This window comes from Accipiter gentilis, chromosome 3 (assembly GCF_929443795.1).
Source record: "Accipiter gentilis chromosome 3, bAccGen1.1, whole genome shotgun sequence".
Lineage (NCBI taxonomy): Eukaryota > Metazoa > Chordata > Aves > Accipitriformes > Accipitridae > Astur > Astur gentilis.
In genome coordinates, this window is record NC_064882.1 from 31,860,161 (window position 1) to 31,878,842 (window position 18,682).

At 40.0% G+C, this 18,682-nt stretch overlaps 1 protein-coding gene across 7 annotated transcripts in view; it reads left to right on the forward strand.

Annotated features, from left to right (window-relative positions):
- The first annotated feature begins 4,237 nt into the window (after window positions 1–4,237).
- The window catches only part of TAPT1 (transmembrane anterior posterior transformation 1), a 49,967-nt gene continuing 35,522 nt past the window's right edge, over window positions 4,238–18,682 (forward strand). The window contains exons 1-6 of one of the 7 annotated variants that reach the window (XM_049791908.1): window positions 4,238–4,478; window positions 9,319–9,449; window positions 13,687–13,805; window positions 14,020–14,059; window positions 17,903–17,969; window positions 18,638–18,665. In XM_049791908.1, coding sequence (XP_049647865.1) covers window positions 4,238–4,478; window positions 9,319–9,449; window positions 13,687–13,805; window positions 14,020–14,059; window positions 17,903–17,969; window positions 18,638–18,665 — 626 coding nt within the window. Of the gene's footprint in view, window positions 4,479–5,079; window positions 5,294–9,318; window positions 9,450–13,686; window positions 13,806–14,019; window positions 14,060–17,902; window positions 17,970–18,637; window positions 18,666–18,682 lie in introns of those variants that run through there. The other 6 variants (XM_049791922.1, XM_049791919.1, XM_049791920.1 and 3 more) reach the window with 6 other exon arrangements.

The window sequence follows — 18,682 nt, forward strand, 5'->3', positions numbered from 1 at the left end:
ATATGGAAAACTCTAGCATTTTAAATTTTACATTGAGATAAGAAAAAAAAATTAATTAGTGAAACAGGTAGGGTGCTAGTGTCTATACAAAAATTTCTTATACTGATTATTTTTCATATGTGTGGATTATCCCGTGCAAAAATTCATGTGCTGCTTAGATGTTGAACATAAAATGGAGGAAAGAATCTTTACATGATTTTTCTCCTGTGGGCGTAAACAGATATTTTTAACTTCAGCTACCAAACAGAACTGAGACAGAATTAGATTATACTTCCAACCAATACTTTTGTACCTTGCAAATACATGACAGCTGTGATTCTGAAAGATTTAGAACTAAGTTTGTTAATATCAGTTGTTGCTAAGAGATGCATTGCCTTTAGGAGAAGAATAAATATGCACCCACATACTAAGTGGATCGATGAACTAAAAGTCACAAGCCAAATACCTGTTTATATTACAAAAGGGCCTGAACATACTTTATTGTGGAAAAAAATCAGCATTATTGCACTTTGTATTCATAATGAGTTTTGTTGACTTGCCTCCTCAGAGAAGGTGTACTCAGTGACGACATTTTTAAAAATGAAGAATGACTGAAAATCACATTGAAGACCGTATCTCAATGTCATTCTTGCAGGAGACTTAAGAAATTATACCATTAAACCATACATTTTTAGTATCTAGTCTTTTTTGAATGATACTGCAAATTCTAAAGAAGTTTGAGCCTCACTGACAAAACACTTGCAGTGGAAGATAGATACCAGATGTTTTCATATCGTTACGAGAATTGCAGTTACTCATAACTGTTTCGTACAGCTATGAGTATTGCATTGTTATTATCATCATTTTAACACCTGCCTCTTCTTTATTGCTAGTTAAGGTATTCTTTGGTTTCACTTACCTCTGCTTGATACAGTACACTGAATTTCCACACTTCTCTCTAGACTTTTTTCGTATTTCCTAACCTATGTCCATAATTTACTTCTTGTTTGAGATATAATTTTGTTGACAGATTTTTTTCCATGTTTGCACTGCTCTCTAAAAAGAAGATCTTACCTGACCTCTTTTTAGCTCACTTCACTGATAGACCACCTGTGTTGAGGGGATATCTGAGTTGGTGGGGGTAAATTACATAGATGGCAAGGTCTGAAAAGACAACAAAGTTCTGCCAGCAAAAAGCACTGTAAAAATGATTATCCATTCTCTGAGTCTTCTTCTTAATGACCTTTTGTTGGGTCTTCTGGGGAAAACAAAAAAACATTACAAAAAAGGAGGAGTTTTAGACCATGTAAAAATGTTCTTTAGAAAAAGACCCTCCTCACTAAGTGAGACAAAGTAGTTGCAGCAACGAGTACTCTGGGACTAAAGCACAACTGAGCTGGACACACTATAAAAGTTTGAATACTTGCCAGTGCCAGAATAAACTTTTCTGATATCAAATAAGCTAAAGTCCCTCTGTGATGATTATATATAAGATACATTATAGGTAGATAAACATTACTCTAGCATATGCGTGGAAAATTTAAGGCAAAAAAATGAAGTAGCTTGTGCAAGGCCCCACAGATCAGCAGTGCTGACATTTCTAATAAAATTCAAGTAACTTTTAATTCCCGGTCTGTATTCACTGCATGACTATCCTAATGGTTTTTGCTGTTGTATGAATGAAACTGCTTTTTCTCCTTGGAGAGAGTCATTATTTTGAAACAATCCTCCCTTTCCCCCCACCTGTTAATTATCTCTTGGGGGAAAAAGTGAAACTCCAGCTGTGGGAACATAGATAGGGCTGTGCCTTGTTCTAAGAAAATCGCTTCAGGAAAAGGATTGGTGAACGGTTATGAAACTGCAAAGTGGATTCTGACCTGCTGCAGAGTCACTCCGTAGCATGTCTCAGCAGATAAGCTATGGAGAGCAACAAAATACAGCTTCTCGTGCCCAAAGAGCAGATGGTCCCAGATAACTCCCAACAGCAGACACCGTAATGAACCACTACTTCCTATATCAACACTGCTAACATTTTTCACTAAACAACTTTCCCCCTCTGACTTGGCTAGTTCAAAGACTCAAATATCTAAAGACTGGATTTTGCTGCAGTTGGGTTGACTTTCTGGAAGTGGCCCGCGTGTCAAAATATCACATGTAATAGTTGAAATACACACATCTTTGCATGTGGAAAAGAACACATTAAAATTCCGGCCAATGATGAGTTACAAACTGGATGTAAAGCACAGAAAAAAACATACAGAAAGACTCTGTGGGTAGAAACTTGAGGGTAACTGCTCAATGTGCTTTTTTTGAAGCATCAAAAATATGAGCGAATTCTTAGCTGAACCATATTGCAGTCACACTATTATAGTGCTTTCAGCTGAACTGCTTCAAGCGGAAAACTGGAAGATCTTGTAAACTAAGCAAGGTTATCTTGGGTCAACCCCTGAATAGAAAATGTATGTGCTGCCACACCTGGTGCTGGCAATTCATTAGATTGCTTCTCAGTGGGCCTGAAGGAAGAGCATAGCTGGTCGTTAGATGATGCTTCTTGCTGTAAACACCTTCTTTTGGGTGAGACCGATAACAAGGTTGTGACAATTTGTTGTCCTTAAATATCATGCAATGCATCTTATGGATGAATATAGCTTTTATACACAGTTGGAAGGAGAGAAGCAGAGTATATCTCAGGGTGTCATGTAACTGCACGGACTGCAACAGCACTCCAGCTGAGGGAATTTTTCAGCTCTTTTTGGAGCTCTTTGTTCTGCATCCTACTTTTCCAACTGCTTTTTACATCCACAGAGAAAAGATGGGAGAAGAAAGCCCAAACTGATAACGTGTAGTAACAGCTATCACTGTTCGCTCCCTGTACGATATTCTTATTACACATTGTAAGTGCCTGTAAAAAGCACTCCACTGCCTGAAAATATCAAGCCTTGGATTAATCCTACCGGCATTAACTAATTAATTAATTTTATGCATTTAGAACCACTAAGGGCAATGGAAATGGGCACCTCTAGTCTATCCAAAGCCTGAAATGCTCTTTGAGACAACGGTACAGTTAACTTACGAGTTTTAGAGGATGACTACTATGGCCTTCCAAAGAAAGAATAAAACACTCTTTGTTTTCCCAGGACGAGTGGCTAAATATTAAGCTGACTGAATCTGGCATCTGAATGCATGATAAGAACATGAGAACTGAATGTGAAAGAGATCTTGTACTTTTAGTTCAGGCCAGGTATTTTGTCCTCGTGCCCACGTGAATTCCTCCTGCAAACAAGTGCTTTGCTGTTACCTTGAGCTCCCTGCTTCCTACATTCATGTTTACTCTTGTATAAATTATAAGCACTTTGAGACAGGAACAATTATTTTTTGTTACTATGGCCTCCGCCAAGCCTTTTCACTGCCGGTATCGTGCTGCCAGTAACTAACGGCATTTCCAGCCTCAGCACTTCATGAACCACAAGATTTCAGACCCTGGCTCCCAGGCTGGCGGGGCTCGTTGACCTCTGCGGGATCCTCCAGCACCGGTGCGCGCCCTCCTGTGCCCGGCGGGGTGCTGGGAGCTCCATACGAGCCAGGTGGCTACAACAGCCCCCGTCCTTCGTGCGCGTGGGGTCGGCAGCGGCGACTCCTTCCAGAGGCCTCCTGCGGGAAAAGCTACGCAAACACAGGGAGCGCGAGTCCGTGACCGCGAGTGGCCGGTCTAGCGCAATGCGTGTTATGCCGTTCGTTGACATCCTGTTGGCTTTAGAGTTAATAATTCACCTCTCACGTTGCATTTTTGAACAAGGTCTTTATTTGCATGGCGCCGGGTTGATTAACCACGTTATTTGCAACCGTTTCGAACTACGGTCTCCCAGCCCCCGCGGCGGGGGAAGCCGTGACCATTACACACGTTACTCACGACAACGGTCGAGGGCCCGCTGGCCCTCGCCCCTAGCACCAGCGTCTTTATTACCTATAAAACCAGAGTAAGCTTGCTAGGCCGGGCAGAGGAAGGCGCGGGGAGGAGGCGAGACGCCAGCGCGGGGGTCGCGGCGCCGAAGCGGTTAACGGCGGCGCGGCAAGATGGCGCCGCGCCGCCTTCGCCCCCGCCCCCCGCCCCGGGCCCCCGCGCGGCGGCCGGGCCGGGCCGGGCCGGGCCGGGCTGCGCCGCTGTCGCGCGGTGATGACTCACCGCCAGGGGCGCGGCGCGGCGCGCGGCTCGGGGGCGGCGGGCGCGGCGCGGGCGGCGCTGCTGCTGGCGGCGAACATGGCCGGCGTTGCAGACGCCGCTGCCTCCGCCGCCGCGCCGGGCAGCGGCGGGGAAGGACGGCGCGGCGGCGCCCCGGAGCAGCAGGACGGCGGCCGGGGGGAGCCGAAAACTCTCTGGGGGAGCGGCGAGCCGCGGCCGCCCGCCGCCGGCCCGGGGCAGCCGTCTCCGCAGCAGCGAACGGAGACGCTGGGCTTCTACGAGAGCGACCGGGGCAGGAAGAAGAAGCGGAGCCTGTCGGGTGAGGGGCGGCGGCGGGGCGGAGATGCCTCCTCCCGCGTACCGGGGCGGGCGGAGGGCAGCGAGGGGCCCCGGGCCGGGTTGGCGGCCCCCCGCGGGGGACCGGGGCGGCCGCGGCGGTGTTGCCCGGGGCGGGCGGCGCCTCCGGGGCGCGCCGCCAGCGCTGGCTCCTCGCCTCGCCGATCGCCCCGGCCCGGGCGAGGGGCCGGGGCCGGCCCGGGCGCCTGAGGCGGGGCTGAGGGAGCCGCGGCCGCCCGCCCGGCCGCCCGCCCGGCCGTGCAAACTTCGGCGAGCGACTTCAAAAAGTGCGCCGGGACCCGGCGGGCCTGGGGAGCGGCGGCGTTCAGCCGCTGCGGCAGCGGGGGCGGGCGGGCGGGCGGGGAGCTTCCCCGCCGGCTGCGCTGCCTCTTCTCTCCCTGCCCTTCGGCTTAGTCGGCGAACCCGGCCGTGTCAGAGGAGCGAAGCCCCTCAGCGCGGCTGGTTGCGCCCCTGCTCTCCAGGCGGGCGTGTTCCCGAGGGAGACGGGGGCAGCGCGGTCCCCGCGCCCTGTCGGGCAGTACGCTACCTGGCGGTCGTCGGGGCGGGGGGGGAGTGTTAATCAACACGGGCATCATCCATCGCAGCGTTACAGGCTGAAGTTGAAAGTCGGGTTGTTGGGTCCGATACCTGCCAAGGAGTGAGCGGCTGCGGCGAGCGCGTCGCACAGCGGTTTCTGGTGGGAGCGGAGCCGGTCAGCCCTGGGCCCCGTGTTTCCTGAGCCCCCCCCCCGGGCCGGGCGGGCTGCGGGCTCGCTTGACGTTCCTGCCGAAGTGTGAGGTGAAGTTCCTGCCTTCGTTGTCTTCGCGGTTCTCGCGGTGTACGCGTACCTACGAGTGCCGTAGTCTTTGCCTCTGCCACTGAAAATAACGGTCCTCTTAGAGCCTCGAAGTTGTATGCAAGGTATTAGAAGTCTTTTAAACTAAATGTAGTTTGCTACCTGAGGATTTTATAGGGAAAAGTAAGGGAAAGTGTCACGGCCGTTGATACCGGTCTGCGCCTATATTTACGTTTACACTTCAACTGGTTATGTCGGGTATCTACAAAGTAATTTTTGAAAACGGCCCTGCTTCTTTTGTAAAAATTGTCACTCAGTGTGGCAGGGTTGATTTAGTGTTGGTAAGGTTCTAAATAACTTTATTAGCACCATATTCTTAATTGAGTGGCTTGCTGAAAATCTGCAAAGTGCTCAAAGTGATGTTCGCGTTTTCAGGCTTTCTGCCTCAGTGTTGGCTTGAATGCGGTACCGCAGGTCTTGTCAAATAGAAAAAAAAGAAAAACTAGGAATTAGGACTTAATTTAAAATAATCTGCCAACAATTGAATGCTTTCCTTCTGAATTTGACAGGTGCTCTGTCCGTTTCTGACGTGTTACATGTCGTAGGACATGCAGCATCATTGACTGCAGTTCTGTGGTGTTGATGAAACTGATGTGATTTCCGAAGTTGTAAGGAATTGGCTTGATTGTAGTATTATGAATTGCATTGTGGTGAAAACAAGAATGGTCAAAATATATACTGATGTGCCTGAAAGGCAGCTCAACAAATAACTTTATAAAAAGTAAGGAAATTGTTATTGGGGGAGGGTGGGGTGGAGTTCCTAACTATGATCCAGCAATTGATTTTGAATTAAAATAGTTAAAAATCATTGGCGCTCTCTGACTTTTCAGGATAGAAAAACATTAGAACAACAGGCTTCTTTGTAGAGCAACTAAAAATTCTAACTCATCTAATAGTAGCAATATGTGAAATAGTAAATAGAAGTAGGGTTTATTCCTGATGGTAAAGCAGGAGTGGTACTGTACAGAGAAGTCATTTAGAGGAGAAAGAAATACTTAAAAAAAAAATATAAAGTGCTGGTTTAGTCTCAATTGATTTATTTGAGTGTTTATGGAAGAAGTGTGCATTTAGGATTGACGGGAGTAAAGTGAGTGCCTGGAATTGTTGCATTTAAGATTAAAGTTATGATTATATACCAATAGAAACTTACTGAGGTGCAGTGCATTTTGCATTTGCACAAATTTTCCTTTCCATTTCTAGTTAATGGTTATCCTTTGTGTAGCTATGCACTGAAGTATGACTTGGGTAAATCATTATCATTTTACCTTGAAGGAATTAGTGTCCTTTTATGTTTTGAAGATGCTTGTGCTTTTCTGTCCTGAGGTGGGGAGATAAATGAGAATACGTTAAGCATTAAGAGTATGCTATCTGAACAATTTAAACTTAGGCCACACTCTAAAACTTTCTGACTGCAAAGGAGGGAAATTTGAAGTAGGGAAGGAATTTGAAGTAGGAATTAGAGTGTTTACTTGTTTTTAAAAGAAAATGGTGCTTTGATAGCAGAATTAAGCCATTCTTCAAATGATTTATTACTCTGTCCTGCCTTGGTGTCTCATGCTGTTCTTTTGCTTACTGTGTTTTTTCTATAGGGTCAGCCACTGATCTGTTTTCACAGCTGGCACAGAACTAGGGCTGGTGCTGGGTGGCAGTAAGTGCTCAGAAAGGAGGTGGCTGAGCGACTGTGTGCTTCAGCGCATCCCCGTTTTGTAGTCACAGTCTGCAGCTTGTGTATTGATCAGCCTCAGTCATAAGGAGTGATTCTCTCTTAACTAGGGCATGAAAGTCTAGCCAGGTGGAGGAAACGCAAAATGATTTGTTTTTCAGCAGTAGGCCCGTGAATGGGTTTGTGTGAGGTAGGAAGGAATGGGAACAAATAGCTCATTAGTTAGAACCATAGAATATCTCAGGTTGGAAGGGACCCCATAAATTACCCCATAGTGGTTGCCCATTTGCATATATTTATTTCGCAGGAAACTTGTTGTTTGAGATGCATTATCTTTAAGTTAGAGAAGGTCGGTTATCTGAGGTGGAAGAAAATACACCTGAGCAGTCAACAGAGTAGTGAATTTGTGTGTTTATACCTAAGGTTATCTCTTCTTACTTTTTAAGCAAGAAAGAATTGGGAAAACCACAAAAGTCAGAAGTGATAGTGTTACAAAAGACGACTGTAGAAAACAAGTTTGCAAGAGATCTGAACAACGATTTAGTGATATCATCTTCTGTGTTACTTCACTGGAATGAACTTTGATTGAACCTTTACTTGTAAATATTAGGGTTTTTACTACTCATTAAACTATGTGTTGGTTTTGTTTGTTTTAAAATAAATACCTTTAATGGCTTTGGCCTACTTACTAGAAGTGGATCAGTAACATATAAATCATCAAAATCACTATCCAGACAAGCTCATACAGGGAAAAACTGTTCAGTTCAAGTAGTTTAAAGCAAATAATGATTTATTAACAATACATAATTAACCAGCAGTCAGTGAATTATATAGCTTTGATCAGTATCAGCAACATGATAAATCACAATGCTAGACATACATAGAATGTTAATATACCACCGCAAACTTCAAAATGCCCATTTGTAATCCCCACAAGTTCTAATCCCAGTCAATACACATGCCCTCTACCCAAGGCAGTGTAGGTTATAAGCACACCCTGCCTCTTCTGCTTCTTTTATACTTCTGTTTGAGCTGATTCCTTCTTTGCTTTAAAACTCTTTGTAATTTTCTGGCTACTCTTCCAATTAATGGTCTTCATCATCTTCAATGTGGTGAATATTGAGAAGCCACTGTCTCAGACAGTTTGGGTGAACTCGTCACATGTAGCATCTATACTTGCATTCCTCTCTTAACAGCCGTTATGTAGGCTGTTTTACTAAGGGTGTGTTACGCAGTCTCTTCCTCCTCCCCCAAAATGTGGAACATTGTACCATGCAAGGTCCACACACACCCCAGTAGTCACTAAGGCTTTGGCTAAAATCCGAGTTCACTATTTGTGAGCATGTTCTTGTGTCATGATAAATGCTCTGTCGCTTTTCCCCTATATGTCCAGATAAGTGATTTCCATCTTTTGGATGTTGTGTGAACACTGAGAGTTTCTGTTTTTAAATGCCAATAATAACCAGAAATGTTGAACTTTATTGTAGTGTTCTGTCACTTCTGAAGTGTTACCAGGAGGTGGTAATGTCAGACCTTGTCAGTGAGTGTCGAAGCTTAAGCTCAACCTCCTTGTGCTGACAGCCTGAATTTTCATCATTATAATTTCATATTTTATTTCCTTTTGCAAGACTGCTCTGCACAAAGTCTTTTTTAGAAGCCATATGAGTTACTAAACATGGGTCAGTCAGCCTTTGGCTTATTTACCTACAGCCATTAAAATGCAGAAGACCTGTACGTGCTTGATGGCTTTTTGGTCTTGAAAGAGATCGGTCTGATCATCAAATGATCAGCATGCTTGTACTGTTTGTGCATTGAATCACTTGGGATCATGTATCATCAGTGTTTTGATCTTGCAGAAAGTCATTCTTTATTTTAAAGAACAAGCTCTGAGTGTTGCTGAGAGAGAAAATAGCTTTTAAGAAGTCTTGAAGTAAAGCTTAGTAAATTTAGGAGGACTTGTCAGTACATTAAGGATTAGATCCACTCGGCATACTGCATTCAGTGTAGCTGCTTTGAGTAATGTTTTGGAGAAGTGGGATGTCTGATGACAATGGTTGGCTGGGAAAAGTAGCTTGTTTTGTTTGTTGAGAGGCAACAGGGAAATGGGAGAGCATAGGACTTGCTTCTCATATAGGTCCTTCCATACCAAGTTATTTGACATTCTGGTTATGATCAGCAGAAACCTTCTGGGTTAGATGCAATGTAAATGAAACATGTAGCAAGCAACGAAAGCATAGCAGTCTTCTCACTCTTTGGAGATCATGCCTGAAGTAATCTTCTGCTTATGTGTGTTCCTGAATATAGATCTTTCATTGCTGAGATTCATCAGCGCTGAGCTAACAAGAGGTTACTTCCTTGAACACAATGAAGCAAAATACACAGAGCGGAGAGAGAGAGTATACACGTGCATGCGGATACCAAAAGAACTGGAAAAGGTGAAGTATACTTCAAGATCTGCATTAATTATTTAAAGAAATATTTATTATTCAAACACTTTTGCTACTAAAAAAAGAACCAAAACAGCCATAATGATTACTTTTCAGTGTTAGTAAGTTAAACATTTGTGTTTTGGGGATTTTTGCCTATGTTTGCTTGTTGCTGTTGGCAATTCATGTTATCAGCAGGGATGAACATGACTAACTTTCAAGTGCAGATGACAAATTAAAATATAAAGATGTCACTGATCGTTAAAGGAACAGTCAAGCAAAAGAAAACTTTTAACAGCAAAATGTAATTTTACATTAAAAAAAAAAGCTTTAAAGATTTTTCTTGTCTAAAATGATCTGAGGGTGGGAAGATTTCACTCCTTTAAAAATATGGTGATGGATGACTTTCTGTCTAAGGTTTTTGAGTTAATTTCCATAGTCTTCTGTTTTGCTTCTTGCCAGTGTTTACCACATCTTTCCTTTCTGTCCTGGTGCTATAGCCCCTCCTGAGGCATTCCTGCCACCTCCCTTATGACAGTTTAGATATAATTTTGGCCCTGCAGTGAGCCAATTCCAGTGCTCTAATATAGAAGAGAGTTTTATTCTGCCTTAACCATTTTGATTTGGGAGACAGCAGGAATATGCTCAAGGATGATGAGTAAGGCAGCATTGATAATGAGGTTTGGCTAGGCTGCAGTGTAATGATACCATTAAAAGTAATATTGCTAAAATTCTCAAAACCTCTAGGGATGAAGTTACATGGTACGGCTAAATCAATTTAATTTATATTGAAGGAAGAGTCTTGTTTCACCATTCCTCCCACTTCAGTCTCCTGCCTTACACATGCTGCCTGTTTTGCATGAGCTGTGGTGCTTGTTGGACCATTCTAAGAGTTAAATCAGCTCATAATTTGAAAGTGAACGCTTCACTTTTCTTGCTGTTTGTTCTTTGCTAGGATGGTGAGCTGAATTGCTCAGCAAATATTCTTGAGAATCCAGAGCCTACACAAGGGCGGAAGGGGAGCTGTATGGCTTGGGGTAGGGACAGAAAGATGAAAGAGCAACGTAGGAGGGAGGGAGAGTAGGATTCTCTTTGTCAGCAGTGCTCAGGTTCCCTCTTCAGTATCATTAAATTAATCCTTGGACCATGATGGGACCTGGTTTTACAAAACTAAATTCCCAGTCAGTTACTGCAGAAAATCACAGAATGAATGAGATTGGCACAGACCTCTGGAGATGATGCAGTCCAAGCCCTTGCTTAAAGCTGCATTGCCTACAACAGGTTGCTCCAGACCAGATCTAGCTGGCCTTTGAAAATCTCCAGGGATAGTGTCTTCACATCCTTACTGTTTACCCATTCCAGTTTATGGTAGAATATTCCAGTTATGGTAGAGTCTCAGCTGAACAATACAGTAGTAATTGTTGTAATTATGTAGACTATTACGTGCTGTCTCCAAGCCACAGAAATTATTCTGAAGGATGATCACCGTAGATTTCCAATAAAACTTCCAGTGTGTAAGAAAAAGTGAAGGCCAGCAGTCTTTCATAAATAAGGTTGATGCTGTAAGTGGTAAAAGTGATGGTTTTTGCATGGTAAATCAAACTTCAGTTTGTACTTTGAATATGAAAGAATGTGAAACTGAGTAATAAGCAGGTAGATTTAAAAAGTGATAGTTAGCTTTTTACAGAGTGATAATGAAATAGATTTGTTAGTTCTTTCAATGGGGTTAGTCCAGGTTAGTATATATACTAGCTGTATCAAATTGAATCATACCCATGAAAAAAATTGGAAAAGTATGATGATGAGCACCTAGAAAACTAAATGGTGTACAGATCATCACCTATTGCACGAATTACTTGACGGTGTGATACAAAAGTCTGCTTAATTGAAATAAAGCATGTGAAACACTAGGAAAGGAGGAGGACAATTTTCTTAATGGCTTGTATTGTTTACTACCTAATAGTGTAATTACAGACTAGGAATGAAAATCATAATCAAGTAGAGTGAGAATAAACTGGAGTAAATTTATCAAAGCCTAATCTTGGGAGGTATTCTTGAACATGCACTTATTACATACACATAATTTTAGAGTGGGGTATGATCTAAAAAGGGTAGTATTTTTGTTGTTGTTGTTTTGAATACCCCTTTTTTTATTTAGAGAAGCTGGATAATTTGTAATATAAAAGCTACTTCCACTCAAGCTTTTTGTGCAGTTTCATTGGAAGCTCTTCCTTGTAATAGGTTATTTGTACTAAATGAAAAGGTGGTCCCTATTCCTGCTGTCTTAAGGGAACACTTGTAAATTGATCTCAAAATTAAACTTTGTGCTCTTTTGCTAAAATATAGTAATGATGCTGCTCTGTAAGCTTTTCTGTTAGCTCCTCAGCATCTGGAACGTGGCAGCAAAAATAATGTTTACAGGAGTGGAAGGTTCAGTGCTGATTATACTTCAATGAGTGCACGTAAATAAGCAAGTGCAATGTAGTAAAAAATTAGGAAAATGTGGACATTAAAGCAACAGTTGCAAATATTAACACAAGCTTACAGAATGTGAAAAACAGTGGTTACACTCAGGCAGAGAAAAAGTCTGTCTAAATCAAAAAGAAAATGCAGAGTTTTCTAGATTATAAAGATGCCCTCAAAGAACACAGGGGCAAAGGGACAGACTATTTTTGTATTTTGCTTGGGGTTAAGGAGTTTAAAAAATTTTTTTTTAAAAAGATGATATATATTCAGCTCCAGTCGTTCTCAGTGCTTCGATATTTAGCACCTGGTTTAAAAGTTAGCAAATAAATAGGTAACTTAATGGCATATTAAATTGCAATGCATAAATTCATCCATTATGTGTAACCACTGCTCCTGATAATTTTGAATGATAACTCTGCTGAAATTTTAGAAAATGGTACTAGAGGTGAATGAGTGAATGTCAGGGAGGAGACCTTAATGTTGTGATGGTATTGAAGTACAGACTGCAGAATTGGTGGAAATAGTTTTATAAGGGAAAGCAACAGCTCAGAGATGATAGCACTGCTGTTGTGCCTGAGTTAGTCATCTTATGTGGCTTGCATATAGATGCCATGGAGTGTACTCTGTAGGATTGCTTTCAGTTACAAGGATGCTCGAGGAGTAGGAGTGAAAGGTACCTATTGTATTGGTGATTGGACATTGACCTGCCTGTTGACAAGAAGGTATTTGGAAAGGCAAAGAGATTGTGGCAGGTGAAAGTTTGGGCTTTGGTTTACTTCCCTCCTCCCCCCAAACCAGTGTCTTACTTTCCCATCAGCAATACATACAGCTTTCGCATGTAAATGCATATCTGTCATGGATATCTAGGCCTGCTTAGATGTTGCTGGTCTTAATTGTGTAGCCAGTTAAGCTTGCCTTTTTACATGATTTTCCTTGCAGGAAAAAAGGCTAGCTTCTGGTCTGACAGAAGTGTAAAAGCATATGGCTAGAGTCCCATTCAGGTAAATCTTAGATACATTCGAAGAGCAGATAAAGAAGGAAAGTCGTATGGCGAGAGTCTGGTATATAAGAGCTTTTTAATTGCAGAGTTTAGGTCTAGTTTAATTATATAGAGTTGTTTGGCTTGTGGCTATAATGAAATGGCTTTAACTATTTCTGTAAATTAAGGATAAAAGTATTTAAACTGAGGGCAACTGGAAGTATACCTCTCTGTATTTTATATTCTTCTTTGTATGAAAAAGGTGGATATTCTCTGAAGGACAACTGCCACAGCTGTAATTAGCTGTGCAATATAAAATTAACAAGGTAAAAGAATTATTTTTTTTGGGGGGGGAGGGGGGGGTTAGCATATTAAAAAGGAGGTAGGCAGAAAATGGCTGTGCACATGTACGCACAGCTCTACTTGTTTTTATTCTTTTCCTAAGGTTAAAAACACTAACTTTTGTAACCTTAGAGGAAAGTCACCATTGGAAAATGAGTTAGTTACATCCAAGTGCAATTCATCTAGTTAAGAAAGACTGAGTTCGGTGAGCCATGGAAGTCTGCAAAAGCCTTTTCTGCTTGGACCTTGTGGTGCAGAATTTTTGCTGAATAGTCTTCCAAGTGCATAGCATGTTATTTTCTGTACAGTTCAGCTGATTCAACGAGTGAGAGTATTGTGCTTATTTGGTTAATTAGTCTTATGTAAATGTATTTTTCATAAAATAATATAATTCTTTATGAACTTTTTGTAACTCTTTATAAACTACTAACATAATTCTGTTTTATTTTTGTAATTTAGTTGATGTTTTTTGGAATCTTTTTGTGCCTGGATGCTTTTCTGTATGTATTCACCCTGCTTCCTTTGAGAGTTTTTCTGGCAATGTTCCGGTTCATCACTTTGCCTTGCTATGGCTTACGGTAAGTTGATTCAAGAGAAAGGTGTTGATACCTTTAAATAATCTTTCGCTATTTATGTGTCTGCTTAATTTTATGGCCTTTCAGTGCCTTGAACTACTAATGACTTCTTCCACTGTAAAATAGAAGTTTTGGTCTAAACTAGCCAAAGCAAAGGTGCGCGTGGGACCTTTAAACTTTGCTACCAGTCACTAACTGTCATCGTTGTTTCCTTCAGACACAACAGTTTGATAACAGCACCACTTAGGCATATTCAGGTTAGTAAAGGACAGAGATGTAACCTTACCCTATAGTTTTGTTATTTTAACTAAACATCTCTTTGAACAGCATTTTAAGATTTCTTAGACTTGAGTTAATGACTTCGCTTATGTCTTTTGAGAGACTCTTTGATACTGAAACACAAGTTTTAATGTATTTTTTTTAACAACAAAAGTTTTCCTTATTTCCATGATAAACTTTGCCCAAAGGATCCCTGTATAAAATATGATTTTCTTTCCTTCAAAGAGTCTTAAAGAGTAATTGGATGGGACTAACTAATCACAATAATATTAAGAAATCTTAAATCTTAATCCCTTGCTTTTTCATTCAGATCAATACTAAGAAATTGCTAATACATAGGATTTTTGGTTTGCCTTGCTGGTGTAGGCATCAAAAATTGGATAGAATTAATTTCCTTCATAAAAGTTGCTACTTCACGGTAAACCTCATTATGTAAGCCTTAAATGTAGCCTAAAAGAAAAGGAGTATTTGTACTGATGTTGTAATTTTTCCTTGAATAAATAAGGACTTCGGGGTTTTCATTCTGGATTTCCCCAAACTTGAAGATGATTTACTGTAGCTTTTTTTTTTTAATTGAGTTGCTTGCATTTGCATTATTAATAGTCTTTTATATGTGAAGTGCTTTTAGATGCATAGTGTGTTCTGATTAGAGCAAATGCTAGTTTGTTTGCATAAGAAAATATTTTAAAGTATAGTTTTAAGTTGAAGTTTTTACTTTGGTGATGCTTAAACATAGGCACTAGGTGGCAGTCTCTAATATTTTATTGTGTTGTTAATTTTGAGCTGAATCTCAGACTTTCATTATGTTAAGAGAATTTTCCTAGCTGTGTAAAAAATATGACAGCTATTTAGCTTTAGCCTGATGACAAGTCAAATTATGTGCCTATTTGTAAATATCTATATGGATGCTATTGCTAAAATACTAAAATTCAGGTAAATGTAATAGATTTTAACATATCATTGGGATCTTACTACTTTTTTTTTCTGTTTAAAAAGTCTTCTTCCTTGTTTATAAACTCAGTTTTCCTTTTGACAAACAAGTTTTCTGTTCTTCTGAAACTACTGTTAAAAATTTGAAAGACCAGTTGCTGGTTTTGGGTATTGTTTAATACACTGAAGAAAGTGACATTGAAAATATACCATACACGCTCGTGTGTGTTTATCTGTGTATATATATGTACATGCAGCTGCAGTGTTAAAACAGTCTGCTCGTTTGATGGTATTTTTAGTGTGTGAGACAGGGTAGAATCCAGTTTAAGCTATTCAACTTGACGATGTTAACTTTAAAGTGTTATCAGGTAAGATGCAGTAAAACTAAGATTATCTTGCGTGAAGAAGGCTTTCGTTTTGTAACAACTCCTGAAGCAGTTGGTTTTGTCACAGTTTCTTCAAATGTTTATGGAATTTATTTCCCTAGAATCTCTTTACTTGTTCACCACTTGAGGTTTTGTCTAATTCGTTAATGTTTTAAAGTTGCTGGTTTACTGAAAGGTTCACAATTCATGTTTATAGTATGTAATGGGACTTCTTCAGGTCTTATTTCCAAATATTCAGAGCTTGCACTTTGATTTGGAGGGGGTGTGTGGTTTTTTTCTGGTTATGCTGATTTGTTATGGTAAAAAAAGATATGGGATTTTCTTCTAGCTCAGGAAATACATTTTTATGTGTTTGTAACAAAATAGAGTTCAGTAGCTAAATTACATCTGTAATTACAAAAGGTACTTACAAAGCAGGTGGCTGTTTATCTTTTAGCTTGCTCTTTCTCAAAAATGTCAAGTAAGCATTGAGAGACACGACTAGTTGTTATTTCAACCTGCCACATCATATTCCATTCTGTGTAGTAAATAAAAGTGCTCCTCCCTTCATCTTGACTTTTTCTCTACGTCTCAGTGAAGTGATTGAACAGTGAGTGTTTCGTCTCCCTTCCAGTTTACTCTTCAGTTCATTTATTTCCTCATAACTTTTTCCTCTTTTTAGTGTAGAAAAAGATTATATTATCCATTATTTCTTTAAAACAATAAAACCACATTCTATGTAAGATGGGCTAATTCCTGTATATGGATGGTATTGTGTGCAGTGTTTAAATGTAGGGGGAGTGCATTATAGCTTCTTCCACATGTTTTAATATTCCGTTTTACAGAGCTCTGAAAGGGAACAAAGAGTTTATTAATTAAATTAAAGAAATTTGATTCCTTTTTCTAGTTAGTGTTACGTGCTTCAGTTTAACTTCAAGTCTTCACTCCTCATCACTTGATCTTTCCTTTTGAGTAAATTTAGTTCTGTGTATTTGTCAGAGCTATATTGGTGTTAACATTGCTACTTTAGAGAGAGACTGAAACTTCGAACACTTCAGTCAAGAATCTAAGATTCTGTCATTAAATAAACTAAACTGCTGGTTAATGGCTGTGGTCAAACTGGCAGAGGCTGAATCATCAGATTGTGGTGATTTTGGCAGGTGCAACTTCATTACTGCTGTGCTTTGTAAATAGCAGGGTGCTCTTAAAATTAACAAATACTTCACAAAAATAAATTGCATCTGCTGAAATAACAAAAAGAAAAATATTAGCTCTGCTGTATTTTCTTCCAAGTCATAGAAAGAAGTTTCTTAAATTATTCTCTTCAAATCTTGTAAACTACTCTCATTTTAATAAAATATTGTTTGAGAATGGAAAAGCACATACTTTGCTGGACACCAAATCTAAGGTAGAGAGAGAAGTGGAGTTCTTTCCAGAACTACAGTCCTTGATGTTAGGTTCCTAAAATTAATTCTACCTGTGGTTTCCTTTTACAATTGAGACTTTTTTTAAAAAAAATTAATACCTCAGACCCAGAGATTATGGTCAGCTCAATATCTCTGCTTGTTTTGGAACACTTTTATAGAGCTAACTTTTTGTTTTTCTTGAAAATGTATTGCGTACCGATAAAAACTCATGTGGGAATGTGGAAAAGCTCTTCTGTATTATTTGAAAAACACTGTGATATGAAAGCTAAAATTGTATGATACTGAAGCTCTGATGGGACTCCCAATTTAATTACTCTAAAAGGCATTTTGCATCCTGTCCGTAAAGCATTTAAGGACTTGATACAGAAAGTGAGACTTCTTTTTTTTCTCCAAATTCTAGTTTTCTCAAGAAAATGCAGAAATAGATTATGAATTTTTGTATATGTGAAGATGGATTGACAAGATCTTTACACTTCTTCCATGTGGAAATAGATACAGATTGTGTGTTCTGTGTTTTTCTTGTACTCTGCTCTCTTCTCCCTGAAATGAGTGAATTTAGGTCCCGTCAGCAATAACACCATTAACTTCAGTTGTATTATATGTACCTCTTAAAATTCCCATTGCTCTCTTGTGAAATCATAGATTTATGCTTTCCAGTAGGAAATAAATAGAACAGCATTACTTCAAGAAAGAAACTGTAGAAAGAAAACATCTTGGGGGAAAAAAAAAAACCAAAGAAACCAAACAAATACACTGACATTCTTATTACGGACATTATTCCTTTGTTTATATTATCAGGTTATTAAATAAATTTGAACCTCTCTTGCACACTTACCCCCAAGCCTAATTTTTTAATTTTTTTTCCTGCTAAGGACTATAGCTGTTAAATACATAAACTTCCTATTGTCTGGTTAAGTTCATTGAGAAAGTAGTGCACCTGTCAGCCAAAATGTGTGGCTTTCTACCAACCAAAAAAAAGGCAGGTGCGTTCAGTATTTTTGTCGTAAACTCTCAGATCAAGTACTCCTTTCTCCTCTCCATAACAGTGCATAGTGTAGCAACGTTACAACCTTCTCTTTCTTTCTTTCTTGTAAATCAGACGGAAGGGAAGAGCACTTTCACTTCCTTTATAGGATGGAATGTGGTGTCACAGGGATTCCTCCTTGGTGAGTAAATCCTGATTTTTCTTTTTCCTTCTATGCTGTCAGCCAAATTCGCACATCTACATGTAATCAGTAAAAAGACTGATTACAAATGAATAGTATAGCTAAATTAACTAATGTACTTCAAAGGAGAAACCAACACTTAGTTTTAATAACCAACACATGAAATTGATTCAACGCTGTTTATGGTGGGTATATTTTCATATGTAACTTCACATCACTGTGGAAATAGGTTGTGATCTTTTAGATTTTTGTGATTTTGTAGATAGGGTGCCTGTGGACCAGTTTGGCCCAATTTAAAATAGGATATCTTGGAAAAACTAGCCCCTGCTGTACTTAGTTTATAGTGCCTTAAGCTTTTTTACATTTATTCTAAGTAACACTTCAGTGAGGTTCATAGCTGCATTTTTGTGTGTACTTCAAGCAGGTGTTTTTTTTGTTTTAATGCTTAACGTAAATTTTGGGGAGTTCTGAAAGTTCATTGCCAGGTATTTTAGTGTTAGACTTGGAAGTTGATTCTCTGCATAATAAAATACAGCACTTTAGCATATGCTTGTTTACTGACTTCAGTTACAGTTGATTCTATTATTAAAAAAAAAGCTTAATGAAAGCCAATTCTAGTTGTCACTTATTTGAAACCTTTTTTTTTTTTTTTTTTTTTTTTTTTTGAGACAGCTCTCATCGAGGCCTAACAGCAAGGTTGGTTTCGTTTCATT